Below are 27,397 nucleotides of genomic sequence, written 5' to 3'. Positions count from 1 at the left end.
TGAGTGGTCTAATCATTTTTTAGCCCTATTGCATGCATGTTATCCTCTGTGCCAAATATTAACGCCTGTTATGTTACATACGCACCCGAGGTGAGAGTATACATTTATGTGATGGGCACATCAATGTTACAGAATTTAAAAAATTCTCTTATTAACCTTATTAGGTATCATATTTCCACATTTAACATCTTTTAAACATACAGACTGAAATACGATCACCATTTTCTTTCTAGTTCAAAAAATAAAGCAGAAAAAGAAATATTACATGTAGTTATTTTCATGAAAAAACAATCCACAAATGAGGAAAAATAGTTACAGAATAAAGAATTCCTACAAAGCAATTAAATAGGGAACCCAGTGGAAAATGGGCAAAACACTTGACAGGCACTTCTCAAGAGAAGACACCGAAATGGTGTACAAATGTATGGATGGTGCCCAGTTTCAGGGCCATCAGGAAAGTGCAAGTTAAAACCATGTACCCAGAAGAGTGCACAAAATAAAAAAGATGGAACATACTAAATGTTGATAAAAGCAGAGAGTGACCAGAGAACGCTTACCCACTTCCGGCGGCAGTCCATATGCATAAACCACTTTGGAAGTCCCGTTGGTACTATCTGCTAAGGAGGGAAATGCCCAGCCCTTAAGACCCAGAATTTCCAGTTCTAGGTAATGCCTGTCGGGTGCAGTCACATACAGTGACCAAAAGGTGCACAAGGCTACTCGTAAGAACCCCAAACTGGAAAATACCCACCGGCACATCAGTAGTGAAAGAATGCATGTGGGTATTTCCACACAATGGAATGTTTTATAGCAAAGACCATCAGCAAATCACAACTACATGCGACAATATGGGCACACCTCACAAAGGATGCTGAGCAAAAGCAAAAAAAAAAAAAAGTAATTAAAAATGCGTGATTCTATTCATGTGGAGTTTGTGAATACACAGAAACAGCTCATGATGTCTGAAGTCAGGTCAGTGGTTATTCTCGGGAGGCTGACGACTGGAGGGACGGGACATGGGGGGCGTCTGGGAAGCTGGTAACGTTGTCTTTCTTGATGTTGCTTACATGGAAACGTTCACTTTGGACGAATCATGGGGAGTGCATTTATGATATGTGTGCTTTTAAAAGCTGTGTTGTATTTTAATAAAGTTTTAAAGGTAGTTTCCAGCCCAGACCTGGGTGATAACATTACATAAAGTGGACTGGGGCCCAGGCTGAAGTCAGTGTTCAGTTGTTTCTCCCGGGTGCTAGTTGTTAATCTTGATCTTGGCATGCAAGGTCACCACTCTGCATGAGAAAAATGAAGGTATTTGGGTTTTTTCTCTTTGCTAATTATCCATATACTTTACAAAATATCAGTGTTGGTCATTTGGAGCCAAACTATTTGTTGGCTTTTAAAGATACAATTTTTTTTTTTTTTTTTTTTTTTTTTTTTTTTTTTTTTTTTTTTTTTTTAGTAGGCTACATGCCCAATGTGGGGCTTGAACTCCTGACCCTGAGATCAAGAGTTACATGTTCTACCGACAGAGTCAGCCAGGCATCCCTAAAGATATAACATTTTATATGCTATGATAAAAAACAAACAACGTTTTATACAACAGCAGGAGGTATCATAATGAAAGAAACCCTGAAGGAGAAGGCAAGGGACCCAGTTCTAGTTACTACTTGCCCTCTCCCAGCTGGGTGACTGGGGGCTTTTTGGAGTCTCAGTTCCTACTCTTTGGGTTAATGCTTTACCTGCCTGAAGGCAGAGAGGTAAACTCTGTGATCTCTTCCTCTCTAACTCTGAGATTCAAGATCTGCCATCTCCCCTCCAGGAAGAACTCTTAAAGTGACAGATGACGTAGCTTTCCTTGCCACCATTGATTTCCAGTCTTTGTTCTGCTGGCATGTTCAATTGCCAACGGGGCTCCAAACTCATGAATGTTTCAAGGTGTATGGCACAGTACAGTCTTCATGCCCTAGATCATAAAAGCATCTCACCTTCTCTTCGTCTCCACGCTGTTTTCTTGGTTTTCTTGGGATCGGTTGTTCTGCAGTGAGGAGGGATTTTAGAAAATGTTCCATATTGGTGAAGAGGAGAAGATCCGTGTTTCTCTTAATGTACTGTGGAGAGCATGGAGGACACAGTTAATACCTTTGCTCCTATTTCTTTTAAGTACTCCTGGATCTTCCTAGACTGGACCTGAGCATAGTATATAGAATTCTGTCTTTAAAATCAAAGCAAGACCTCTTCACAGATGGTGGCTGACAGAGGACCAGCATTCCAGCTCCACAGCTGCCTCTGTCTTACACAAGCTTTTAACACTTCCAAGCGTCAGTTTTTTCATCTGTAAGTTAGGAATAAAAGTAGCATCTACCTTATAAGTGCCTAGAGAAGATTAAATGAGATGATGCATGTAAAAGTCTCAGCAGGATGGCTGGCACATGGCAAGCATGTGATAAACGTTTGCTCTGACCTGCATTGTAGTTCCCTCTGGGAGACTGGAATATTTCAGTATATAATAACGTCAGGGTCCACACACACCTGTTCATTAATGTGGTAAATGCACTGAGAGCCTACTGATGAGCCTGGCCTGGGGGCTACCACAGGAAACAGAACAGACAAACATCTCTGTCCTCATGGAGCTGATGTTCTATTAGGGGAGGGAAAGTAACACACAAGCGTGAGTGAGTAAGTTACACAGTAGGTTAGAAAGTCCTACGGGAGACAGAAAAGTAATGCAGAGTGAGGAAAAGCTGATGAACAGGAGAAAAGAGGGTTGCGAATGAGATGGCCTAGTCCGGGCAGGCCTCAGGGAGGAGGTGACACTTGGACAAAGACATGGAGGAGGTAAGGGAGCTGGACATACTCTAACTTGTTAGACTAGGGTTTCTCAACCTCAGCACCACTGACTTTCTGGGGTGGAGAGTATTTTGTTGTGGGGGCCGCCCAGGCATTGTAGGCTGTGCGGTGCCATCTGGCTTCTAACCACTGGTTAACAGCAGCAGCCCCCTCCTTGGAGCGGGACGGTCAAAAATGTCTGCAGACATTGCCTCATGTCCTGTGGGAGTGGAAATTGCTCCTGGTTGAGAACCATTGCCATTGCAGGCAGAGGGGAGAGCTCCGAGTGTGTCTGAAGACCAGCAAGGAAGAAAACGTGGTTGGGGGTGAGTGACCGAGGGGAAGAGTGGCTGGTGAGGGGGTGGGAGACAAGGGGCCTTGGCTTCCTTGGCTTTGACCCTAAGGGACATGAGGAGCCACAGCATGATTTTGAATTTTTCACTGGAAGAGGATCACTGTGACCAGCGTGCAGAGAACAGACCGAGGAGAGGCAAGGTCGGAATTGGGAGCCAGTTAGTAAGTGTTACAGGAACCAGGCGAGGCGATGTGTGCTCGCACCAGGCTGCTGGCACCGTCAGCCATGAGACGTGGTTGTATTATGGAACTTCTCTGAAAGGAGAGCAGCAGGGCTTCCCGATGGGCTGGTTATGGGGTGTTTGCGACAGGCTTCAAAGATGACTTTGGCTTAAAAGACCAGAAGAGTACAGTTGCCATCCATTGAGATGGGAAAGTTTTCGAGCAGAGGAGGTTTGGACATGTTGAGTTTGTGATGCTTCTTATACCTACGAGTGGAGGTGGCTGGTAAGCACGTGAGGACATGGGTTCAGTTAGAGGGCTGGGTGGGGCTGGAGATAAAAATTTGAGGGTCCCTGACATACGGATAGGGTTTAAGCTAGAAGATGGGACGAGATACCCAAGGGGAGCAGATATAGCCAGAGAAGAGACGAGGACAAGACTGAACCCTGGCCCTCCTACACGAAGAGGCCCGGGAGAAAAGGCAGATCAGCACAGGAAACTGAGAAGGAACAGCCACACAGGTAGGAGGGAACCCGAGGACGCTGGTGTCCTGGGAGCCAAGTAAAGACTGAACCGAGCAGGAGGAAGTGAGCGGATGTGTCCAACGCTGCTGTCAGAGGAGGAGAAGGGACTGTGTGTCCTCTGGGGTCCACGGGAGCTGGGGTACGACTGATTCTGGAATCTGGATGACCACCATGGCCATCACTGTCAGCGACCGTGAAATAAACTTCCCACTCGGTAACTAGCGGAGATGTGATCACAGACAGGTGTTTACGGACATTTCCTTGGGAGATCTAGAATCTGATCTCAGATCTGCCACAACAAATAGCTTCATGATTTGGGGCAGATAGCTTATTTTCTCCTTAAATACAAAATGTGACAAAAAATATGTACACTACCAAAAAAAAGATGCATCCTCCCCATTCTCCAGGATCCCTGGTTGGGACGAATGAGACCATATAAACATAAAAGTGCTTTGAAATGTATAAAGTCTTATATAACTCATGGGAGAGAAGGTGTTCTTGTTTGTAACTCAGGAATGAATTGATCTTTAATGGACGATGACAATTTTAAGATCACAGACACTTTTAATAGTTAAAAAGCTGGATGATAGTATTCTCATAAAAGTGCTTTAAATAACACAATATTAAGAATATCCTTGTCAGGCTTGCACAGGAAACAACACACCGCAGTTCAGTAAACAGGCTGCTACCAGGGCATCTAAATTTAATTACTGAGTCACCGTGAATTTTATAGATGGCATTCTGCATATTGATAATATGTTAGTGGGGCATGAGTTAAAAAAACTAGGGAGCCCCATTTGTAATCCCCATAACTCAGAGAGCTGGGTCCCCACTGTCTGCCTTGTAGAATACAGGATTGAAGAACATATTGTCATATGCAGTTTGAGAAGCAGGCTCAGTGTCAGGGCAGCGTACCTCCTGGGGAGGCCAGGAATATCTGTGAAGACGTCAATTTTTAACCGACACACGCTACACCAGTTAAGATTAGTTACCTCTTCTGATGACTCTGGCTCCAAGTGAGACTCACACTTCCTTTCAAGGAGCGTAGAGAGCAGATCTCTTCCTCTTTCAGAGATGGGCTGCTTGTCTAACAGAGCAGCGCTCATGCTTTGGTCAAGCTTACTGTCCCAGGAGACAGCGGACATTCGCAGTGTGGTAGAGAATGCTTCCCCGAAATAAGCCTGCAGGCCCTGGTCAAGGAAACGGTGAGGGGGCCACATCAGTTCCGTTCTAGGTAACTGCTATTAAAGCTTCAAAATTACAGCTGAAAGAAAAATGGGGCTCGGTATGGATCCTCTTTCCTTGCCCTCAGCACGGGTTAGGACAGTCATTCCCAATTCTGGTGAGCCTTATGCAATGACAAGGAAGTACTGGGATGCCATTCTCCTAGGAAGACCACTTCTCTCTGAATTCCTACAGAGTGCTGCGTGCATTTTGTTATATGCTGCCACAGGAAATTCGATCAGGAAAACCTTCTTCCTGGCCAGGCAGTAGGAATCAGAGGCCAACAATGGGACCTAAGGAAGTTTGAAATGTTGCACGGCTTAAAGAATTGGTTATTCTGGGAAAGAAGCTAAGAGCCCTGTGCATTTTATAAATACCTTGTAAAATGACCTCAGAAAGGCAGGGTTTGTGTCCTGGCGGAAGTCCTCAGTGGCGACGTGGGCCAAGCAATGGATCAGCAGCAGAATGAAACTTCCCACAGACGCCAGAGACTCTCTCCCAACAAACAGTGTGTTTCCAGTGCTCTAGGTAGAGGAGGTACCCAAACACAGAGATGGCAACCTCAGGGGAAGTTTCCACTACCTCTTTCTCTTCCTAGTTTTATGTGGTCTAAAATAATTTTGGAATCATAAAGTCAGAGACTCCCCGGGGCTAATGGAAATTTACTGAAGGAAAGATTCAGATGTAGAGGGGAAAACTATTGCTTTAGTTCAACTCCCTGAATAAATCATGTTCCCCACTGTCTCTCCAGCTTTTGCTACCCCCGTGGTACAGAAAATAAACTACTAGAAATTCAGAGCGAAGTTACTCATGCAACTGTTTTTTAATCGATGTCCTCCGATCACTCTTTCCTTAAGCAGTGGTTCTCAAACTGTATCTGTGGATAAACATCACAAGGGAGTGATTCTGTTCCTGGGGGTCATCCCAGAATGTCCAGTTCTATGGGCTGGTTTAGGGGAGTCCTTGGTATTTCCATTTTTACCAATCTTCCCAGGTGGTTGACCCATGAGGTCCGAGGACCACAGTTTGAGAATCGGTGCCTTATAGGGCTCTCTGACTTTCTTTGTCTTTCATGTCTTTATTGGAATCATGTTCTCCAATATTCTGTCTTGTCTAATGGATTTGAAATAACTCCCTTGTTCAGGCAATAGGTTGGAATGGAAAATATTAGTTAATTTGGAGTCAGATTGTCTGAGATCTGTCCCTGGAATGAACTCTGGGTGGCGACACAGGACAGTGGTTAAAAAATGAGGTTGGTGTTCAAATACATCTTAACTTGAGTTTAAATTCTTGCTAACGCTGTGATCTTGGGAAAGTCACTTGACCTCAATGGGCCTCCATCTCCTAAGAGCACCCACCCCTAGGGTTGGGGTGCTGTAAGCTGTGAATGACATAAGGCGTGGCACACGGCCAAGTGCCTGACACACAGTACTCAATGGATCCTGAGTTGGTATTCCTGTCAGTAAAATGGGAGTAAATTCCTGCCTACTTCATAGATTGCTTTGAGGATCAAGTGAAAGGATGCCTGGAGGGTACAACATATGAGTAATTTTTGGTGTTATGAAATCCCTTAATAACCAACTCGTCAAGTGTGAGCTGTTTCCTAGCCCTCCAGCATTGGTTAGCCGTGCTCCTCTCAAATCACGGTTTACCAATGAACTGTTCACAGAGTTTAAGGTCTGTGTCCACCGGCTTTGGGCTGCCACCAAGGCCCTGCTAATCCTACCTTTTCGAGGAACTGCAAGAACAGGAACAATTCCAATCCCTTTCTGCAGAAAGATGCTGATGGTGCAGGATTTGCTGACGCTGGGACCAAGACTCTTTTATGGGAAACACCAGTCTGGAACCATCGACTCTGATGACAGAGATTCATTAACGGGCACAAAGCCATCATGATTCTCTGGGCCAGGACATATTCATTTCACTAATTGGAGAAAGCTTTTACATGGTGACATTTATTATGTCTTACTAAATGACTTATTACCGAGGGGGATAAAGAATGTCAGGACTTGAGAGAGAAAAATGTTTTATAACATTTGGTGTTTTTGCTTATTTTTAGATCCTAGAATTTTACAAACCCTCCTCTGGGGCCGAATTTGCAGCACCTGATAGAAGAAGGAGCCTTGGAAGGCATTCTCTGAGGCATCCATCGCTGGAAGATGAGAGGCAATCTGCAGGGTGATTTCAGGAGCCTGAAAAGAATAAGAAACAAATAAAACCCAAAATGAAACCCATCGTCTTGCTCAACAGTTTTCATGTGGCTCAGCTGTAGATACACACAACATACATAGGAGACACCACTGGCACATCTGGTCTGCTGAACAGGGACAATGTACTGCAGGGCCCTACTGGGCCTCTTCTTCATATGGCTGCTACATTTTCTTTTTTTTTTTCCCAGTAATATCTTAAGATATAATTTCTTTTTTTTCCCCAAGTGTTTATTTAAATTCCAGTTAGTTAATGTACAGTGTAATATTAGTTTCAGGTGTATAATTTAGTGATTCATCATTTACATACAACACCCGGTGCCCATCATAAGTGCCCTCCTTAATGCCCATCACCTATTTCACCCATCCCCTGCCCATCTCCCCTCCAATAACCGTCAGTTTGTTCTCCATAGTTAAGACTCTGTTTCTTGGTTCGCCTCTCTTTTTCCCCCATGTTCATTTGTTTTGTTTCTTAAGTTCTACATGTGAGTGAAATCTTATGTATTTGTCTTTCTCTAACTTATTCTGCTCAGCATAATACTCTCTAGCTCTATCACATCATTGCAAATGGCACGATTTCATCCTTTTTCATGGCTTAGTAATATTCCAGTGTGTGTGTGTGTGTGTGTGTGTGTGTGTGTGTGTGTGTGTGTGTGTGCTGTGTGTTTTTATGTGTATATGGTGTGTGTGTATATGTATACACACATATCTATATATGTATTGATTCATCAGTTGATGGACAGATGGGCTCTTTCCATAATTTGGCTCTTGTTGATAGTGCTGCTATAAACACTGGTGTGTTGGTATCTCTTCAAATTAGTATGTTTGCATACTTTGGGTAAATACCTAGTGGTGCAATTGCTGGATCCTAGGTTAGTTCTATTTTTAACTTTTTAAGGACCCTCCATACTGTTTTCCAGAATGGCTGCTCCAATTTGTGTTCCCTCCAACACTACACAAGGGTTCCCCTTTCTCCACATCCTCACCAACACCTGTTGTTTCCTGTGTTGTTAATATTAACCATTCTTTCAGGCATGAGACCATATCTCATTGTGATTTTGATTTGCATTTCATTTGATGAGTGATGTTGAGCATCTTTTCATGTGTCTGTTGGCCATCTGGATGTTATCTTTGGAGAAATGACTGTTCATGTCTTCTGTCCATTTTTAACTGGGTTATTTGTTTTTTCGGTATTGAGTTTTAAATAAGTTCTATATATATTTTAGATACTAAACCTTTACCAGATATGTCATTTGCAAATAATTTCTCCTATTCCATAGGTTGCCTTTTAGCTTTGTTGATGGTTCTTTCACTGTGAAGAAGCTTTTTATTTTGATGAAATCCCAATAGTTTATTTTTGCTTTTGTTCCCCTTGCTGCTGAAGACATATCTAGTAAGATGCTGCTATGGCTGATGTCAGAGAGGTTACTGCCTGTGTTCTCCTCTAGGATTTTGATGGTTTCCTGTCTCATATTTAGATCTTTCATTCATTTTGAATTTGTTTCTGTGAATGGTGTAAGAAAGTGGTCCAGCTTCATTCTTTTGCATAATGCTGCCCAGTTTTTCCAACACCATTTGTTGAAGAGACTGTCCTTTTTTCACTGGATATTCTTTCCTGGTTTGTCAAAGGTTAATTGGCCATATAGTTGTGGATTAATTTCTCAGTTTTCTTTTCTGTTCTATTGATCTATGCATCTTTTTTTGTGCTGGTGCCATCCTATCTTGATCACTAAGCTTTGTAATACAACTTGAAGTCTGGAATTGTGATATCTCCAGCTTTGCTTTTCTTTTTCAAGGTTGCTTTGGCTTTTTTGGTCCCATACAAATTTTAGGATTGCTTGTTCTAGCTCTGTGAAAAATGCTGGTGGTGTTATGATAGGGATCGCTTTAATTGATGGCCACTACTTTCAAGAACAGGAGACTCAGGAGACTTTATTATACATAGAAACAAAGAGTTGGACAAAATGAGGAGACAGAGGAATATGTCCCAAATGAAAGAATAGGACAAAGTCACAGCAAAGAGCTCAATGAAATGAAGATAAGCAATATCCCTGATAAAGGATTTAAAGTAATGATCATAAAGATACTTACTGGTCTTGAGAAAGAAGGGGATGATCTCAGCAAGATCTTCAACAAAGAGATAGAAAATATAAAAAAAGAACTAATCAGAGATGAAGAGCTCAATAGCTAAAATTAAAAACACAGTGGAGGGAATTAACAGCAGATTAGAGGATACAGGCGAACAGAGCAACAAGCTTGAAGAGAGAGAATAATGGAAAATAACCAAGCTGAACAGGACAAAAAAGAATAATAATAAATGAGAGTAGGTTAAAGGAACTCAGCAACACTATCAAGTGTAGTAACATTCCTATTACCTGGATCCCAGAAGGAAAAGAGAAAGCAGGGAGTAGAAAACTTATTAGAAGAAATAACAGCTGAAAACTTCCCTAATCTGGGGAAGGAAACAGATGTCCAGATCCAGGAGGTACAGAAAGCCCCAACAAAATCAATCTAGGGAGGTCCACACTAAGACATATAATAATTGAAGTGGTAGGAAGTAGTGATAAAGAGAATTTTAAAAGCAGCAAGAGAGGGGTGCCTGGGTGGCTTAGTGGGTTAAGCCTCTCCCTTTGGCTCGGGTCATGATCTCAGGGTCCTGGGATCGAGCCCCGCGTCAGGCTCTCTGCTCAGTGGGGAGCCTGCTTCCTCCTCTCTCTCTGCCTGCCTCTTTGCCTACTTGTGATCTCTCTGTCCAATAAATAAATAAAATCTTTAAAAAAAAAATAAAAGCAGCAAGAGAAAAGAAAATAGCTATGCACAAGGGAAACCTCATAAAGCTATCAACTTATTTTTCAGCACAACTTTGCAGGCCAGAAGACAGTGGCATGATATATTCACAGTGCTGAAAGGAAAGAAAAAAACTGCAACCAAGAATACTTTATCCAGCAAGGCTATAATTCAGAATAGGAGAGATAAAGAGTTTCCCAGAAAAAAGTAAAAGGAGTTCATCACCACTAAACCAGCCTTATAGGAAATATTAAAGGTAATTCTTTTTTTTTTTTTTTTAAAGATTTTTATTTATTTATTTGACAGAGAGAGATCACAAGTAGATGGAGAGGCAGGCAGAGAGAGAGAGAGGGAAGCAGGTTCCCCGCTAAGCAAAGAGCCCGATGCGGGACTCGATCCCAGGACCCTGAGATCATGACCTGAGCCGAAGGCAGCGGCTTAACCCACTGAGCCACCCAGGCGCCCCATAAAGGTAATTCTTTAAGTGTAAAGAAAAGGCTGTATTTAGGTGTAATAGAATTAGGAAAGGAAAAAAATTCATAGGTAAATAGAAACATAATAAAAGTAGATTAATCATTTATAAACCAGGTACAGAAGTTAAATCACAAAGGGACTAAAATCAATTATATCTATAAAAACCAGTCAAGGAATTCACAAAATAAAAGGATGTAAAGTATGGCATAATATAAATAAAATGTTGTGGAGGGGATTAAAATTTTAGTGCTTTTATTTTAATTTTTAAGGAATTTATTTATATATTTGACACAGAGAAAGAGAGAGATCACAAGTAAGTAGATCAGCAGGCAGAGTGAGATGGAGAAGCAGGGTCCCACTGAGCAGGGAGCTTGATGCAGCTGGATCCCAGGACCTTGAGATCATGACCTGAGCCGAAGGCAGATGCTTAACTGATGGAGCCACCCTTGCACCCCAATTTTAGGTCTTTTTGAATGGGTTCAAACTTAAGTGACCATCAACTTAACATAGATTGCTATACAGATAGGACATTATATATCAACCTAATGGTAACCACAAATCAAAAACGTATAATAGGCAAAAAACAAAGAGAAAGAAATCCAAGCATATCACTAAGGAAAACCATCAAACCAAAGGGAAGAGAGTAAAAGAAGAAAGAAATGGAGAACTACAAAACAATCATAAAGACACATAACAAAATGGCAAAAGTACATACTTATCAATAATCACTTTGTTTAGAGGTCCTAGCAGGGGAATGCAGCTACTTGTACACCCACAATAATTACTTTGAATATAAATGGACTAACTGCACCAGTCAAGACATGGGCTGACTGGATAAATGGATAATGGATAAAAAAGCAAGACCCAGCTATATGCTGCCTATGAGAGATTCACTTTGACCTAAAGATACAGATTGAAAGTGAAGGTATGGAAAAACATTTTTCGTGCAAATGGAAGTGAAAAGAAAACTGAAGTATCAATAATCAGCAAAATAGACTTTAAAACAAAAACTGTAACAAGAGACGAAGAAGAGTACTTCCTAATGATAGAAGGAACAATTCAACAAGGGGATGTAACAATTGTAAATATTTATGCACCCAACATGGGAGGACCCACATATATAAAGCAACAATTAACAGACATAAAGGAAGAAACCAATAATAGTAGGGACTTTACCACCCCACTTACATCAATGAGTAGATCATCTAGCCTTGTTTCCTTGTTTCCATCAACAAGGAAACGGTGGCTTTGAACGACACATTGAACCAGATAGATCGAACAGATACATTCAGAACATTTTATCCAAAAACAGAGTACCCATTCTTTTCACATGCAAATGGAACATTCTCCAGAACAGATCACATGTTAAGACACAAAACAAGTCTCAACAAATTAAAAAAGACAGAAATCATGTCATGAATATTTTCTAACTACAAGGGTATGAAACTAGAAATCAATCTCAAGAAAAAATCCAGAAAGAACACAAATACATGAAGGTTAAATAACATGTTGCTAAACAATAAATGGGTCAACCAACACATCAAAGAAGAAATAAAAAAAATACATATGGAGACAAATGAAAATGAAAACACAATAGGCCCAAATCTTTGGGATGCTGCAATAGCAGTTGTAAGATGGAGAATTACAGCAATATAGGCCTAATCCAAGAAGCAAGAAGAATCTCAAATAAACAACCTAACCTTACAACAAAAGGAGCCTGAAAAAGAAGAACATACAAAGCCCAAAGCCATTAAAAGTAAAGAAATAATATTAGAGTAGAAGTAAATAAAATAAGGACTTAAAATTAGAACAAATTAGAAAATTTTCAAAATTGATAAACCTTCAGCCACACTCATAAAGACAGAGAGAGAGGGAGAGGACTCGAATAAATGAAATCAGAAATAAATGAGAAGAAATAACAACTAACACCATAGAAATACAAAACATTATAAGAGAATATTATGAAAAATTATATGCCCACAAATTGGACAACCTAAAAGAAATGGGTAAATTCCTAGAAACATATAACCTTCTAAAACTGCAATTAGGAAGAATTAGAAAATTTTGACAGACAAATTACTAGCAATAAAACTGAATCAGTAATTGAAAAAACAACAACAACAACAACAAATCTCCCAAAAAACAAAAATCCAGGACCAGATGGCTTCCCAGGTGAATTCTAACAAACATTTAAAGAACTGTTAATACCTATTCTCAAGCTACCCCAAAAGACAGAAGAGGAAGGAAAGCTTCCACATTCATTCTATGAGGCCAGCATCATCCTGATCCCTATACCAGATAAAGACACTACAACCACCACCCCCCCCCATTTAACTCTATGCCAATATCTCTGATGAACATAGATGCAAAAATCCTCAACAAAATATTAGCAAACTGAATCCAACAATACATTAAAAAAAAAATCACTCACCATGATCAAGTGGGATTTATTCCAGGGGTACAAGTGTCGTTCAATTTCTTTCTTTCTTTTTTTTTTTTTTTTTAAAGATTTTATTTATTTGTCAGAGAGAGAGAGGGAGAGAGAGCAAGCACAGGCAGACAGAATGGCAGGCAGAGGGAGAAGCAGGTTCCCTGATGAGCAAGGAGCCCGATGTGGGACTCGATCCCAGGACGCTGGGATCATGACCTGAGCCGAAGGCAGCTGCTTAACCAACTGAGCCACCCAGGCGCCCCCCAAGTGTCGTTCAATTTCACAAATCAATCAACATGATACCTCATATTAACAAGGGAAAGAATAAAACCATACGATCATTTCAACAGATGCAGAAAAAGCATTTGGCAAAACACAACATCCATTCATGATAAAAATCTTCAACAAAATAGTAGGGGCCATACATGAAAAACCCACAGCTAACACCGTTATATGGTGTTAAAACTGGGAGCTTTTCCTGTAAGATAGGGAATTAGACACGGATGTCCACTCTCACCGCTTTTATTCAACATAGCACTGGAAACACTAGCCACAGCAATCAGACAAGAAAAAGATGTATAATCCCATCTTGTAGAGAAGAATTTTGTAAAACTTTCACTATTTGTAGATGCCATGATGCTATATATGGAAAACCCTAAAGACGCCACCAAAAAACTACTAGAACTGATAAATGAATTCAGTAAAGTCATAGGATGCAAAGTTAACATACAGTGTTGCAGTTCTATAATGAATAATGAAGTAGCAGAAAGAGAAATTAAGGAAACAGTCCCATTTATAATTGCACCAAAAATAGTAAAATGCCCAGGAATAAATTTAACTGTGGAGGTGAAAGACCTGAACTCTTAAAACTATAAAACACTGATGAAAGAAGGGATGCCTGGGTGGCTCAGTTGGTTAAGCATCTGCCTTTGGCTCGGGTCATGATTCCAGGATCCTGGGATTGAGTCCCACATCGGGCTCCCTGCTCATCCAGGAGCCTGCTTCTCCCTCAGCCTGCCACTCCCACTGCTTGTGCTCTCTCTCTCTCTCACCCTGAAAAAAATAAATAAAGTCTTCACTACACTGATGAATGAAATTGAAGATGACAAACAAATGGAAGGATATTCCATGCTCATGGACTGGAAGAACCAATATTGTTAAAATGTTCATATTTCCCAAAGCAATATACAGATTTAGTGTAATCCCTATGAGAATACCAATAGTATTTTTTTTAAGATTATTTATTTACTTGAGAGAGAGAGAATGAGAAAGAGAGAGAGCGTGAGAGGGGAGAAGTCAGAGGGAGAGATAGACTACTGGATGAAAGAGACATGGCATACATATATACATAGATATACACAATGGAATATTAATCAGTCATAAAAAGAAGAATGAAATCTTGCCATCTGTGATAACATGAAAGGACCTAGAGGGTATTAGGCTAAGTGAAATAACTCAGGCAAAGAAGGACAAATACCATGATTTCACTCATATGTGGAATTTAAGAAACAAAACAAATGAACAAAGAAGAGACAAACAAAACAAAGAACAAACTCACAATTGTCAGAGGGAAGGAGAGAGGGAGAAACAGGTGAAGGGGACTGACAGTACACTTGTCATGATGAGCACTGAGTAATGTATAGAATTGTTGAATCAGATTGTACACCTGAAACTAATAGAATGCTGTGTTAATTATACTTGAATAAAAAATGAGAAAAATAATAGTATCTATGGCATAGGGTTTTTGTGAAGATTAAATGAATTAATTCATGCAAGTTGTTTACAACATTTTATGGCATGTATAAAGTACTAAATTGATTCTACTTACTGTCAGTTGAGAGATTAGACTGTAGATTGGTAAAGTGACTTCTTTTTTTTTTTAAGATTTTATTTATTTATTTGACAGAGAGAGAGAGAGATCACAAGTAGGCAGAGAGGCAGGCAGAGAGAGCGGGGGAAGCAGGCTCCCTGCTGAGCAGAGAGCACGATGTGGAGCTCTATTCCAGGACCCTGGGATCATGACCTGAGCCGAAGGCAGAGGCTTAACCCACTGAGACACCCAGGTGCCCCTGGTAAAGTGACTTCTGTCAGTCCCTTTATAAGAGAGACTAGTAAATTCCCAATTCCAGCTGCTTAATCCCAACACATATCACCACCTGAAAGCCTCCCTCCTGGTCACCTTAACCTTCTTGGCTGCAAGATGACTGCTCCACAGAGAGGCCAGAACCCAGACTTATATGCAGCTGGGGGATGAGGAGGTGCAGGACAGAGAGGCCATACTGGTAAACCACAAACTCCCTGGCAGAAAGGTCTGTGGGTTGCACAGTGATAAGCATTTCCTTCTGCATTATCTGAGGTTTTGGGACATCCTGCAAAGAGCTTTTGGGGGCTATAGAAATCAAGAGAAAACAGCAACGATTTCACTGACTTTTCTGTCCAGTAACCATTCTTAATAAAAGCAACAAGAACAACAACACTATTCAACTTAGAAAAGGTGTAATTGCTTCGATCATCCATTCATCCACCCACCCATCCAAACAAACATCCACCCACCCATCCATCCATGCTATCTATATGCACTGTGCCTCAGATCCTCCCATCCATTTTCATGAAAAAGCAACTCAGTAAATAGGAACAAAAGTGCCTGAACCAAAAACAAAACAAAACAAAACAAAAAAAACACCAAGGATCTGGAAAAGATGGCAACAATTTTCTTCTACTATTTCATAGGGTTGTTTGGAGCACTAAATGGAATGTCCGCAGAACTGTGTCTGGCCCAGGGTAAGCACTCAGTAAACATTAGCTGGATTAACATCACAATCTTCCTTCCTCACAGAATTCTCTCTAATGGGCCTTAGGTCTTTAAACATACTGTATTTGTCTTTTTATTCTTGAGAAGACAATGAGAAAAGCTTGGGTAGCATGGTGTGGGAAACAATGCTGAACTTGCAGCCTGAGACCTGGGTTCTGGTCCAGATCCTGGGACACTCCAGGAAAGATACTAAACTTCTTTGAGCATCAGCTCTCTTACCTATAAAAAAGTAAGTGAGGGGCGCCTGGGTGGCTCGATGGGTTGGGCCTCTGCCTTCAGCTCGGGCCGTGATCTCGGGGTCTTGGGATCGAGCCCCACCTTGGGTTCTCTGCTCTGCGGGGAGCCTACTTCCCCCCTCTCTCTGCCTACCTCTCTGCCTACTTGTGATCTCTCTCTCTCCGTCAAATAAACAAATAAAATCTAAAAAAAAAAAAAAAAAAGGAAGTGAATAATCTTTTGCAATCTTACAGAGTTAGAGTTTGGGTGACCAGGCATAAACATGGCAGTGTATATAAAATTGCTTTCTTTTTCTGTTTTAAAGATTTTTATTTATTTATTTGAGAGAGAGCACGTGTGCACAAGCAAGGGGAGGGACAGAGGGAGAGAGAAACAGACTCCCTGCGGAGCAGGGAGCCTGATGTGGGGCTTGAACCCAGGACCACCGGATCATGACATGAGTCAAAGGCAGATGCTTAACGGACTAACCCACCCAGGTGCCCCAAAATTACTTTCAACACTATAAAGTCAATACCGTTGTAAGACAACGGAGGTTGAAGTGGTGGTGAGAACCCACTTTCTGCCCATACTCTTCCTAGTTTCCCCCAAAGGGACGCCCAATTAATACTACAATTGGTTAAGTTCTGGGGTCAGCAAAACTTTGTCTGTAAAGGGTCAGAAAGTAAATATTTGAGGTTTTGCCAGCTGAGAGGCAAAATTGGGGTCCAAATTGAGCTGTTCCACCTTCACAGTAGAAGCGTGGTCTCACTCCCCCTCAGGGCCTTCCCTTCTTGCTTCTCTGAAACACAGTGATCTGGGTTCCTCCTGGGAACTCACCACAAGAGCCCGCATCCCCTTTAGGCACTGCCCTTACGGTGCTGGGTCATTTTTCATATGGGTGAGCAGGTTAAGGGCACAGACTCTGGGACTGGATTCCAGCTGAACTCCTTGCTAGCAGCATGATTTCTGACTACTTGTTTGACCTAGTCAGATGCTTCAGTTTCTCTATGAGTAAAAGTACCTACTTTACTGTGTTGTTATAAAGATTGAAGAGCTGATGTGTCCAACGTCTGAGAATAGCACACGGCAGAGTGCAAAGCGCTCTGCAAGAATGCCACTCTTCTTTTGAATCCCCTCCCCACAACCAATAACTTACAAATGGAAAACTCGTCTTAACTTGTGGGCCACATAGAAACAGCTCACTGGAGGTGGACTGTGGGCCACAGTTGGCTGACCTTTGGTCAAATTCAAGGATGATTATGGAATTGTACTGCCAGTGGCCTGCACTGCGGTCAACTGAAAGGCACACATTGTTTCCTTTTCATCCTCTTCCACTTGGCAGGTAAGTGGGTTGAAACAGATGTGAATCTTCAGGGCAAAGCCAGCCACATCCTTGCTTGAGTTCTACTGTCAAGGGGTGGTATTGGGAAAGTGATCTGGAGTCCCTTTTTGGGGCGCGGGCTTCCTATTCTTTATCTCCTCAGCCTATCTCCTTCTGTCTCACCCTCTTCTATTAAGTCCTTGTAACACGTGGCTGGCCAGTACGGAGTAAAATCCCGAGATTTAGATCCAGTGTTCAGTGGGAAGACGGAGGTCTTTAGGACTTCCCCTTTGAAATTGGCCAAGTTATTTTTGCAGTGAGACTTTGATTCCTATTTCTTATTCCTTAATGGAAAGGGCCCTTGGGAATCTTAGGTTGGGGGTGGGCAGAAAGGAATGACTGGTAGATCCGGATTCTGACATTCCCAGTGCCCAGCGGTCACACCATCAAATGCCTTCAGTGTGCCATGATAGCTCCAAAAGGGGCTACAGGGAAAGGAGGTTACCTAGCTGGTGATGCATCTGTCCCTGCAGTTCAGCTTCCTCCTTGCGAGCTTGGGACCAGATGTCTACTTTCTTCAGGGTAGAAAGGAGTGGTGAGGTCCACATGATGTCAGCTTTATCTGCATCTGAACAGAGAAGAAGATAGTTGTTGGAGTAAGGGCCCAGGGCTGTGGCTAAAGTAAGAAGAGCCAGGGGTAGTGTCAGATGTCATAGGTGGCTGGTAAGACAGCCCCAGGGTCCTCTGATGTGTATCCATGCCCTGTATCATCCCCTGTCCTTGAGAGTGGGTTGCATCTAGTAACTAATTTCTAGTGAACAGCATATGGCACAGGTAATGAGATAAGGATACAACAAGACTGTTTCTTCCATTTTTCTTCGTCCCTTCTCACTTGCTCTGAAGGAAGCCGGCTGCCATGTTTTGAGCTCCTCCGTGAAGTCCACAGTCAGCAAGAACTGAGGTCTCTGGCCAACAACCACAGGACAGGACTTTGATTCCCAGCAGACAGCTGCCTTAGCCCAACACCTCGGTGGAGCCTGTAGGAGACCCTGAGCCACAGGCACCCCGCTCCCCCAAGCAGCACCACATTCCTGACCTGCACAAACTGAGATAATCAGTTTGTTGGTTTAAGCCACAGAATTTTCAGGTAGTTTGTTACATAGCAATAGAAAATGAGTACGATGAGTTTCTCTATGTTCTACCTGAAGAAGCTTCCATGGCCACACTCTATAGAGCTGGCAGCCCTGACCATAGTCTTAGAACTTATCAAACATGATCAGCATTGGTGGCATCAGAGATGCCGGGCTGGTGACCAGCCTTACCTGTTGCTGGCCCCTGATCCTCCAGGCCTGGGCCACGGCCTTGAGCTCCCTCTAGCACTGCAGTGATGCTCTTCAGGAAGGGGATCAGGAGCGGGCAAGCAGCAGCCGGGTCCCTGAGAGAAGGGGTGATCATTCCATAGAATCTGTCTCCAGGGTAATTCTCCAAACATGCAGGGGAGCCTGAGGCAACGATCTAGGACAAAATAGAACTTGGTTCCACATGTGGCTCCCACCTCTCCCACATGGCTGCTTTGGGAGCTTCCCTCCGAAGCCCCCACTGAACTGGACATGCAGATCTCCGTGGCCACGTCCAAGGCCGTACCTGGGTGTGAAAGAGGTGGAGGCGGCTCAGCTCCCGCTGGTACTGCAGGAGGCCGAGGGCCCTATCCAGAAAGTTCTGTCTCTGCCTTACCACCTCCTGACACTCCTCAGAGAGATGCTCAGCCACCTAGAGCACAGGAAGTGAAAGGCCCACATGAAAAGGGAGCTTCTGTCTCTCCTCCTGCTCCCCTCCCAGCCTATCCGCTGCCCCTTGGGCCCATTTATTCCCGACTGTCACGCTGCCCTGAAGAACCACACTGACAACACGGGAGCACGTGCTCCTCCTGCGTGGGTCTGCTTATCAGCCTCCATGCCTCACCTTCCAGGGACGGTTCCAGACGTGCGGGCTCGGACTCTGATGCTGCTGTAGCCACGTCTTTTGCTCCTGGCCCCGCAGCCGGCCGCCCGCCTGCCTGAGCTTCTCTGCTGTCTGTGCTAAAGTCTGCAGGACGTTCTGCGCGCCTAGCATCATCTGTGCCTCCTGCTCCCACTCCTCTCTGTCTGCTGCAAGGGGCAGAGAAAAGGGCCATGTGAGAGCAGCCACCCTGGGGGAGAGGGAGAAGAAGAAAAGACACGGTTTATTGGGGATGGAGCCCGGTGGGGCGGGCGAGCCTGGCTGGCGAGCGTTCAGAGGGAGGGACGGACGGACTCCCCGGACTCCCCACCAGGCAGCTGTGGGAGGCATCCCCACTCCCGGGAGATTTCTGCTCTGGGGATCTGGGCCCCACCTTGAGAGAGCAGGCCCCGCTCCGGCCCGCGCTGGGTGCTCAGGGCCCTGGCTCGCCTCTCAGTCTCCTGCAGGCGCCTGGCCTCCAGCGCTGCCCGGGCCTCCTCAGCAGCCCCCAGCTGCACAGGACGGGAAACACAAAGGAAGGCAGGAGCCTTGGGCTGGGCCGCCTCAGGGCAATCCTTCCTCCTCCACCCTGAGACACTCTGGGATGACCAGAGTCTAGGGCCTGGAGCCAGGTGTCTGCCCCGAGACAGGTCCCACTTCTGCAGCCAGTGGGGGAGACAAAGGGTCCGCACTTACAAGAGATGCCTGTGCGGCCTGGCGGGGGTGGGGGGAGTGGGGGGGCGGTGAGGTGGGGCCTCTGGGCCTCACCTGCCGCTGGGCATCTTTGCCTGGAGCGGAGAGCAGCTCGACACTCAGCTGCCCCAGGCGTTCGGCTAGACGCAGCTCCTCCTGCTCCTGGCGCCGCCAGTACTGCTCCTGGGCTCTCAGCTCCTTCTCCAGGGTGTCCAGCTGCAACGGCCAGCTGGTTTGCGGCTCCTACACTTCTCTCACAGCCTGGGGACTCATCACAGGTCCCCAGGGCCTCTCCTCTAGACAGGGGCCTCCCTCACCCTTGGGCGTCCGGGACTACGCTGGTTCGACTGTTGGCTTGATCGTAATAACCGTACCCCAGCCTCCAGACCGCAGCCCCCTTCTCCCTCCCTCTAAAGCCCGGCCTCTGTGGAGCCACCTGGCCCCCTGCCCCCACCTTCCTCTTGGGAGGCCAGGGCAGGGGGGCGTGTGGCAGCGGGAAGCTGTTCTCGTCCCCTCATCTCACCCCTTCAGACGCCTCTGTGAAACTGTGAGTCAGGGCTAGAATTAAAGTGTCTTGGCTCCTAACGAGAATCTCTTACAACACATCCATCTTTGTTCCTGAAATGAACCAGGCCGAGAATGTATGGGTGGACCCGAAGTCATTTCCATTTCCATGGAGACCTGCCAAGGGCTGAATTATTGCAATAACCTTCTGACAGGCCTTCCTTCTCCAGGCTGGCCCCGCTCCCATCCATCCTCTGCACGGCTGCCAGAGAGAACTTTCTAGAATGCTGACAACATATTCACATGCGCACACACAAAAATGTCTGGAAGGAGATGTGCCAACCTGTTAATAGTGGCTGCATTTGGTGGGAGACTGGGGGCGAGGTGAGTGGTGTCTGGATGGGGGGCTGCTGACGGCAGATGGGTGAGAGGGATGGGAAGGAGGGACCTTGTGCTTCTTCATTTACATACGTTAAAACATGTAGGATTATAAGTAATTTATTTTCTTTTTGTATTGTGCCAAGTTTTCCAAATTTAAGAGTCTTTAAAATATTCGTATCTGATCATATCACATGTCTACTTAGAATCCTTCAGTGGCTCCCCATGGCTTTCATGGTAAGCCACATTTCCGGGCCTCAGCCAGGCACCTGAAGCTGTTCGTGACTGGTTTCCTGCCTTCCTTGCTGGCCACCCTTCACCCTCCCAGAATGCTGTGGTCTCACGCTCCCCACCTTTGGGCTTGCTGGCCCCCCGAGGTGTCTTCTGACTCATCCCAGGTGTTACCACTTTAGGGAAGCCTTCCTTGAGCTCTCCTATATGTGATTTGGACGTCCCTCCCCTGTGCTCCCTTAACACCCTTATAAACCATGATCCCGGTTGGAATCCATGGCCAACAGGAGCCCCGTCTAGTTCTTCTGCATCTCAACACCTAACACAGTGCCCGGAACCTAGAGGGTACTCAGTGCACAGCTGCTGGATGAATTGGGAAAAGGAACAGAATGAATGGCTTCTACGAACCAGACCAGAGTCTCTCACTCCCCGAGGCAGGGCCTCCAGCTCTTGGACGATGGGCACCACCAGTCCTGTAGAAGGGTCTGTCTGAGCACCAATGACAGGACCAGGTTCCCCGGTGAAGGGGTCTATGGCCTGAGCCCCAATTGAGATTGGGATAAGACCTGTGGGAAAGCAAGAGGGAAAGAAGAAAGGGGTGGTCATGGAAAGATGTAAACATAGTAGGAAGGGAGCCAAAGGACCCCTGAGAACCCCTTTTGCTCTTTGAGGGGTTCTGAGCTGGATTGGAGGGCTTCTCAGAGGCCACTGACCCTGAGGGTGAGGTTCTGAAGTGCTGGTTTTTGAAAGGACCCACTTTTCTCAATGGGGGATAAATGACCTGTGGTCCTCGGATTCTGGAATCTCAGCAGCCCTAGTGGAGGTGTCAGAAGGACCCCATCCTATGGCTCATGAGTAAATGGACTGGGGATAACCCTCCTGGAAAGCACTTTCCAGGGCTTTCTCACCCAGGGCTAAGTCACATCCCTGATCCCCCTGGGGCTTTCACAGGCCCCCAGTTCCCTCCTACCTTTACCATCAGCATCTTCCATTGAACCTGCCAGGGGTGTGGCATCACCTGAATTCCCATCAGTCTCCATGCCCAGGATGGGCACCATGAGCCCTGAGCCCTCAGGGTCTGGGATCTCCATCCCGTATAGGACCGGAACCCACAGCTCTGTCCCAGGATAGCACATCATCCCTAATACAAGGGGGAGTTAGCAGAGAGAAGGGTGGTTGAAGGCTAAGTGCCAGGCTCAAAGGGCTAATCCCTGACCCGAGAGGCTTCCCTGCAAAGACTGCATTTGTTTCCTCTGGGGCCTCGCTTGGCCTTTTGAATGCAGGAGGAAGGTACTGAGTGGCCTTGGGACCTCTGGGAGGCTGAGAACAATTTCTAGGCCACACTAAAAAGGTAAAAAGAAAAGTATCAAATATTCGAGCACCCACCATGAACCAAAAGTCTGAGCTTGGGAACTCCTTACAAATTACATTTTATTTGGCCCTACAATGGAACCTAAAGTATATACTGTTTTTATCCTCATTTTAAAGATGTTAAAACAGAGTGAAGTCTAGTAACTTGCCCAACGTCTAAGAGTCATTAAATAGTGGGACAGGGCTTCAAACTCGAATCAGTTCTGACCCCAAACCCTGGTTCTTTTTTGTCACATTATGGGCAGAAGCTTCTAGAGAGAATGACTGAGGTAAGCTCCAGGAAGGTGCCCCTCCTACTTCCTCTCCTCGCCCATCCTTGTATTAGTGGAGGTGTAAAACGGGTTTCATAACACGTTACGATGTTGGGGACGCTCTGAAATAACAGGAGAACATATACTTCACGATCGTGACGTGTAAGACCCAGCAGGATTGGCAAGAGAACAGAGTTCAAGCCGAGCATTCACGGGGTTGGGCATGAAGCCACCACACTCCTCCTCTCCTCCCTCTGTTCCGTGTGTGTGTGTGTGTGTGTGTGTGACCAGTGGGGCTGCAGTCCTGTCCCTGAGCTTATGAGCTGAGGGTACAGAGGCACCAGGTCATTCAGGGCTTAGGATGCCAGGGGCCCAAGAGCCCAGGTCTCAGTCAGTAGGTACCTATCCTCCTGTCGCTGGCCATGATGGCCTCTGCTGTCCCCAGCTGCCGCCCCAGTCTCTGAGCCTGCTGCAGGACATGGTGCAGACTCAAGCCCAGTGCCTGTCTCATGTCCTTGATGGCAGCCTCCAGAAGCCCCAGTGTCCTCGACCCCGGCCTCTCCCGGTAGCTCTGGAGCATGGCAACCACTCGTCTCTGGGCCACCAACACGTTGGCGTCCAGCAGGGCCTGTGATCCTCCCATGTGGGGCACTGTCTGGCCCTCCCGCCGAGAAGCTCCCTGCAGCCAGACTGTCTTCCCGCTCAGAGGCTCCTCGAAGCAGTCACCAGGCAGCATAAGGCTCCCCGAGGCGTCTCGCAGCCCCCCCAGGGCAAGCACTGACCTGGCAGCGGAACCCAAGAGGGTGAGGTAGGAAGGGGCTGAACAGAGACGCAGGGAGATGACGCATAAAGGAGGACGAGGGCCTGCGGACTGGGTGAGCACAGGGGTGGGGGACCGGAAGTGAGGGGAAGGGGACAGGGAAGCCAGGACCGAGGACGCAGGTGGGGTAAGAGCAGAGTGGGGATAAAGAGTGGAAAGGTGGCTTTGGGGTGATTTGCAGCCTGGACCAAAATATGGGGGGGTGTAAGGCACTGGGGGGATGGAAAAGCCAGGCTGGGCAGAGAGGAGGGCGGGGGAGCCCAGCACTGGGGACGGTGAATACCTGTGTTTTCATCCAACCCGACTCCCAGGATTGGCGAGATGCTTCCCGTGACTGGGTCCTCCATGGGGCCCCCCAACTCGAGGGGGGCCAAGGTCTTGGTGAGAGGATTGCAGTATGTGCCCCCAAGAGTGAGCCACTGCCTGGTTTGAGGATGAAGAGTCACAGCCAGCACAGGCACCTCGATGCCGGTTGTGGGGGTCTGTCATGAGCACCCCCAGCTGTGACGTCCGTCTCGGCTGCAGGATGGGCAGGTGGGCGGCAGGAGGGGAGCCTGTGGCAGGGCAGGTTGGGTAGGGCACATAGGGGAGGACGGCAGCTTCTGACGTTCGGATGCCGCCTGGACGGGGAGAGACAAGGAGACAGGGGGACAGGGAATGTTAGCACTGTTGGTCCGTCAGCCTCCCACCTGGCCCCGCAGAGCCTTCTTGTACCCAGCGGCTTTCCCAGGCCTCACCGTCTGCAGCAAGAATGTTAAAGTGAGGAGGGGGAGAAGGTGTTCGCTGCTCTGCTCGTCATCATACCCCACAGTGCAAGGACAGAGCCCTGCTCCCTGCCTTGTGCTCCCGGGGAGATCCTCCCAGAGGATCGCAGCAGACCCGGGCAGGGCGGGAGCTCCTTCGTGGTCAGGGTCTCACCGGAACTGAAGTCAGTGGTGGGCACCAGGGTAGCTCCCTGCAGATCGTACCCCAGATTTCCAGCCTCAGGCAGCACCTTCCCAGTGTCGGGGTGGATGAAGTAGCCAGGGGGTACAGATCCTGCATGGCCACTGGCTGGAAGCATTGCACAGTTGGGGCCGGGGACCATCAGCTTGGTGACGGGATTCACGCTGATGTCCGGGGTGCCCCCGCCTAGAGTCTGCTGAGGCTGCTGGAAAGCAAATGATGGCTCAGTTCTGCATGTGAGGTGGACGGGCCAGGTTAGGGTCTCCCTGGGCTGGTGCCTGGAAGGAGCTGGAAGAACCCCAGCCCAACCCCAGTAGCAAGTGCTCCCTGAGGGCAGAGCATCTTGTCTTTTGCTGAGCGAAGGGCTTGATCCCCCTGCAAGACATGACATTGTGATATCATGATACTGCATGCTGGCAGGGACTGGACAGACTTTGGGAAAAAGTGGTGACAGCCTATCAGTCACCTGATGGGGCTGGGGACTCCGTGTACTCAGAATTCCCACAGAGAACCCAAGGGGATCCTTCTCCCACTCTTCATTTCCAGGCAAGTCCAGCATTCTCCAAATTTTGCACTCATCCGTTGGGCTTTTACTCTCAGAAAATGTTCCCTTAGGTATAAAGCCATGCTTCGGGCCAGTTTGGCTTGGTTCCTCCCCTGTTCTTTCCATTTCGCAGGCTCCCTATTCAGCAACACAGCTGTTGGCCCGCACACTGCCCAGGAAGGCCCTCCCAGCTTTGGGGGTTTCCACTTTGCTCTGTCCTTCTCCTCCCCTGCAGGGTGTCCTAGGGGAGGGGCCAAGTTTCTGCGGGCCCTGTGGACCCGCGATGGGGAGCAGAACCCACCTGGCCGCAGCAGCTCCGCCCCAGTGCCGGAACCCAGGACGCCCCAGGCCTTCAGGCGGTGGCCCTCCTGCAGCACAGCCTGGGACAGGCGGCTCAGCGCAGCAGCATCCAGCGGGGGCACTTCCCTGCGGGGGGCCGGGGGACACGGAGGAGGCCGGATCAGGGGCCATGCGGTGAGGCATGGGGAAAGGACCCTCTGCTGTGGCCCGTTCTGGACCTGGGGAAGCCACACTCGCTCCTCCCCTAGGCCACATGTCAGCAAGCCTGACTCAGAGGGACCGGCTACACACCCTTCTGGGTTCGGCCGGGTCCGGGAGGACTTCGCGGGCCCGGAGCCCTCCTGGACCTTCAGCAGCCGCCGCGCCGCCATCAGCTCGCAGCAGAAAGACGCCCACTGCTCCTGCCGGGCCCCGAGGTCTTGGCGGAGGAGCCTCAGCTGGTGACTGAGGCTGGCCGCGTTCTGGCCCGCCAGACGCGCCCTGCGCCCGGCCTCCTCCTCCGCGGCGCTGGCAGCGGCCTCAGCAGCCTGGGGTCAGAGACAGCGCTGCCTGCCCGCCCGCCCGCGGGGCTGCAGACGCCCGACCGCCAGCAGCAGCCCAGGGGCCGGGCACCCCGCGAGCCCCGGCAGGGAGCTCCAGAACATTCTGCGCAGGCCCGGCAGCAGCGGCAAGGGGATGAGAAATCCCCGGGGGTGGGGGCAGTGCCTAGGAGCCCTGGGGCCTGGGAGATGGGACGGTGGGAGAGGGGCCACGGGGGGCGGGGTGGGGGTGCCGGGCTCGGGGGTCCCCCGGAGCCCCATTTAGGCACAGGGACCAGGTCGGAAGGTGTGAACTCAGCCCGACCTGTTGCAGCTCCCTCGGGGGACTCCCCAGACGCTGGCCCGCAGAGGCCGGGGTGCGACGCTCAGCCCCCCACAGCTGCCGCAGAGAACGGGCTTCACTCACGAGTCTGAGCCAGAGGAGTTTGAGCTGCGGGAGAGCGCGGCGGCGTGCACCTGTGACCGCGCGCCGCGGCCTCGCGGCCCCACTCGTTGCTTTGATCACAGCGCCCTCTGCTGCCCGTCGGTGGAGGGACGCCCCAGCGCCCCAGCCCCCTGACCCAGCTTCCGGTACTTGGACCTCTAGTGTGTGTGTGTGGTTCTCCGCCCCCCCCCCCCCCCCGCCCCCAACGCCTGTCACCTACTGGCCTGAATTTATACATTCCAGTGGGGCTACTGAGGACCAGGAATGGGGATCTGAAGACTCCAGATTTCCTATCACCGATGTGAGGTCCAAAGTTCTGAAAATTAGCCCTAAATTTAATCTGAAATCTTCTATCCCCCCTCCCATATACTTTCCTTTTCCCCTGATTCTCATGAATAGATGAAGGATTTCTTTAGGTTCTCTATCCTGTAACCAGCTGCGTTTTGCGATGAACCCGTTTCCAACCCCGTTCACGTCTCCAGCTTCTCCACTTACCTCTTCCTTGGTCTGGCTGAGTTTTGTTGTCACTGACAGAGACTGTCTGAGCAGGACTGCAAAGAAGCATTCTGGGTCAAACCACTCCAGGTCTACCTGCTCCTCCGCCTCCCAGTGCCCACCTGTAAAGGGGAGGGAAGCAGGATTAGCCTCCTGAAATGCAAAGATAAGCCTCCCTGCTGATCTTCCCTGATCCTTCTTCCTGCGGATCCTCAATGGTCAAGACACAGTCTTGCTTGTAACAGCCCTGATGAGGACCTCATTAGAAACACAGAATTCTAGATTCTACCTCTGACCCATTGCAGAAGGTCCCCACGTAATTCACCATCACATTTAAGTTGGGGTGCTCTTATCTGAGGAGTGTACTTTGAGTGGCAAGGGTAGAAGGTGAAATACTTGGTGTGACCCAGGAGTGCCTTCTGGGAGCTGCTCCTCTAGCTAGTGCTGGACATCTCCTGACTCGGGCACTTTGTACATGGTTATATTACTTTTCTTTTGGAAAGTTCTTTTTTTTTTTTTTTTAAAGATTTTACTTATTTATTTGAAAGAGAGCATGAACAGTGGGAGAGGTAGATGGAGAGGGAGAG

General features: G+C 47.3%; 1 protein-coding gene across 2 annotated transcripts; it reads right to left on the bottom strand.

Moving 5' to 3' along the window:
• Positions 1-26,919, bottom strand: LOC125079952 (uncharacterized). Of its 2 annotated transcripts, XM_047693697.1 has the most exons (20): positions 26,811-26,919; positions 26,196-26,321; positions 25,354-25,478; positions 24,482-24,713; positions 23,847-24,183; positions 23,146-23,525; positions 22,092-22,262; positions 21,530-21,687; positions 20,084-20,224; positions 19,710-19,827; positions 19,301-19,485; positions 18,983-19,108; positions 18,661-18,853; positions 17,844-17,966; positions 15,227-15,378; positions 7,196-7,282; positions 5,468-5,614; positions 4,859-5,056; positions 1,986-2,108; positions 1-1,289 (listed from the first exon to the last, which is right to left on the bottom strand). In XM_047693697.1, the coding sequence occupies exons 6-20, from the start codon at positions 23,477-23,479 to the stop codon at positions 1,257-1,259; spliced, it is 2,289 nt and encodes a 762-aa protein (XP_047549653.1). In that variant the 5' UTR covers positions 23,480-23,525; positions 23,847-24,183; positions 24,482-24,713; positions 25,354-25,478; positions 26,196-26,321; positions 26,811-26,919; the 3' UTR covers positions 1-1,256. The 2 variants fall into 2 exon arrangements, with proteins under 2 accessions (XP_047549653.1, XP_047549654.1); XM_047693698.1 differs by lacking the exons at positions 23,146-23,525; positions 26,196-26,321; positions 26,811-26,919 and having other exon boundaries at positions 25,354-26,026.
• Between the last annotated feature and the right edge of the window lie 478 nt (positions 26,920-27,397).

Source organism: Lutra lutra, chromosome 10 (assembly GCF_902655055.1).
Source record: "Lutra lutra chromosome 10, mLutLut1.2, whole genome shotgun sequence".
Classification (NCBI taxonomy): domain Eukaryota; kingdom Metazoa; phylum Chordata; class Mammalia; order Carnivora; family Mustelidae; genus Lutra; species Lutra lutra.
Note: the sequence above shows the minus strand (reverse complement) of the source record. Positions and strands in the feature narration are given on the sequence as shown.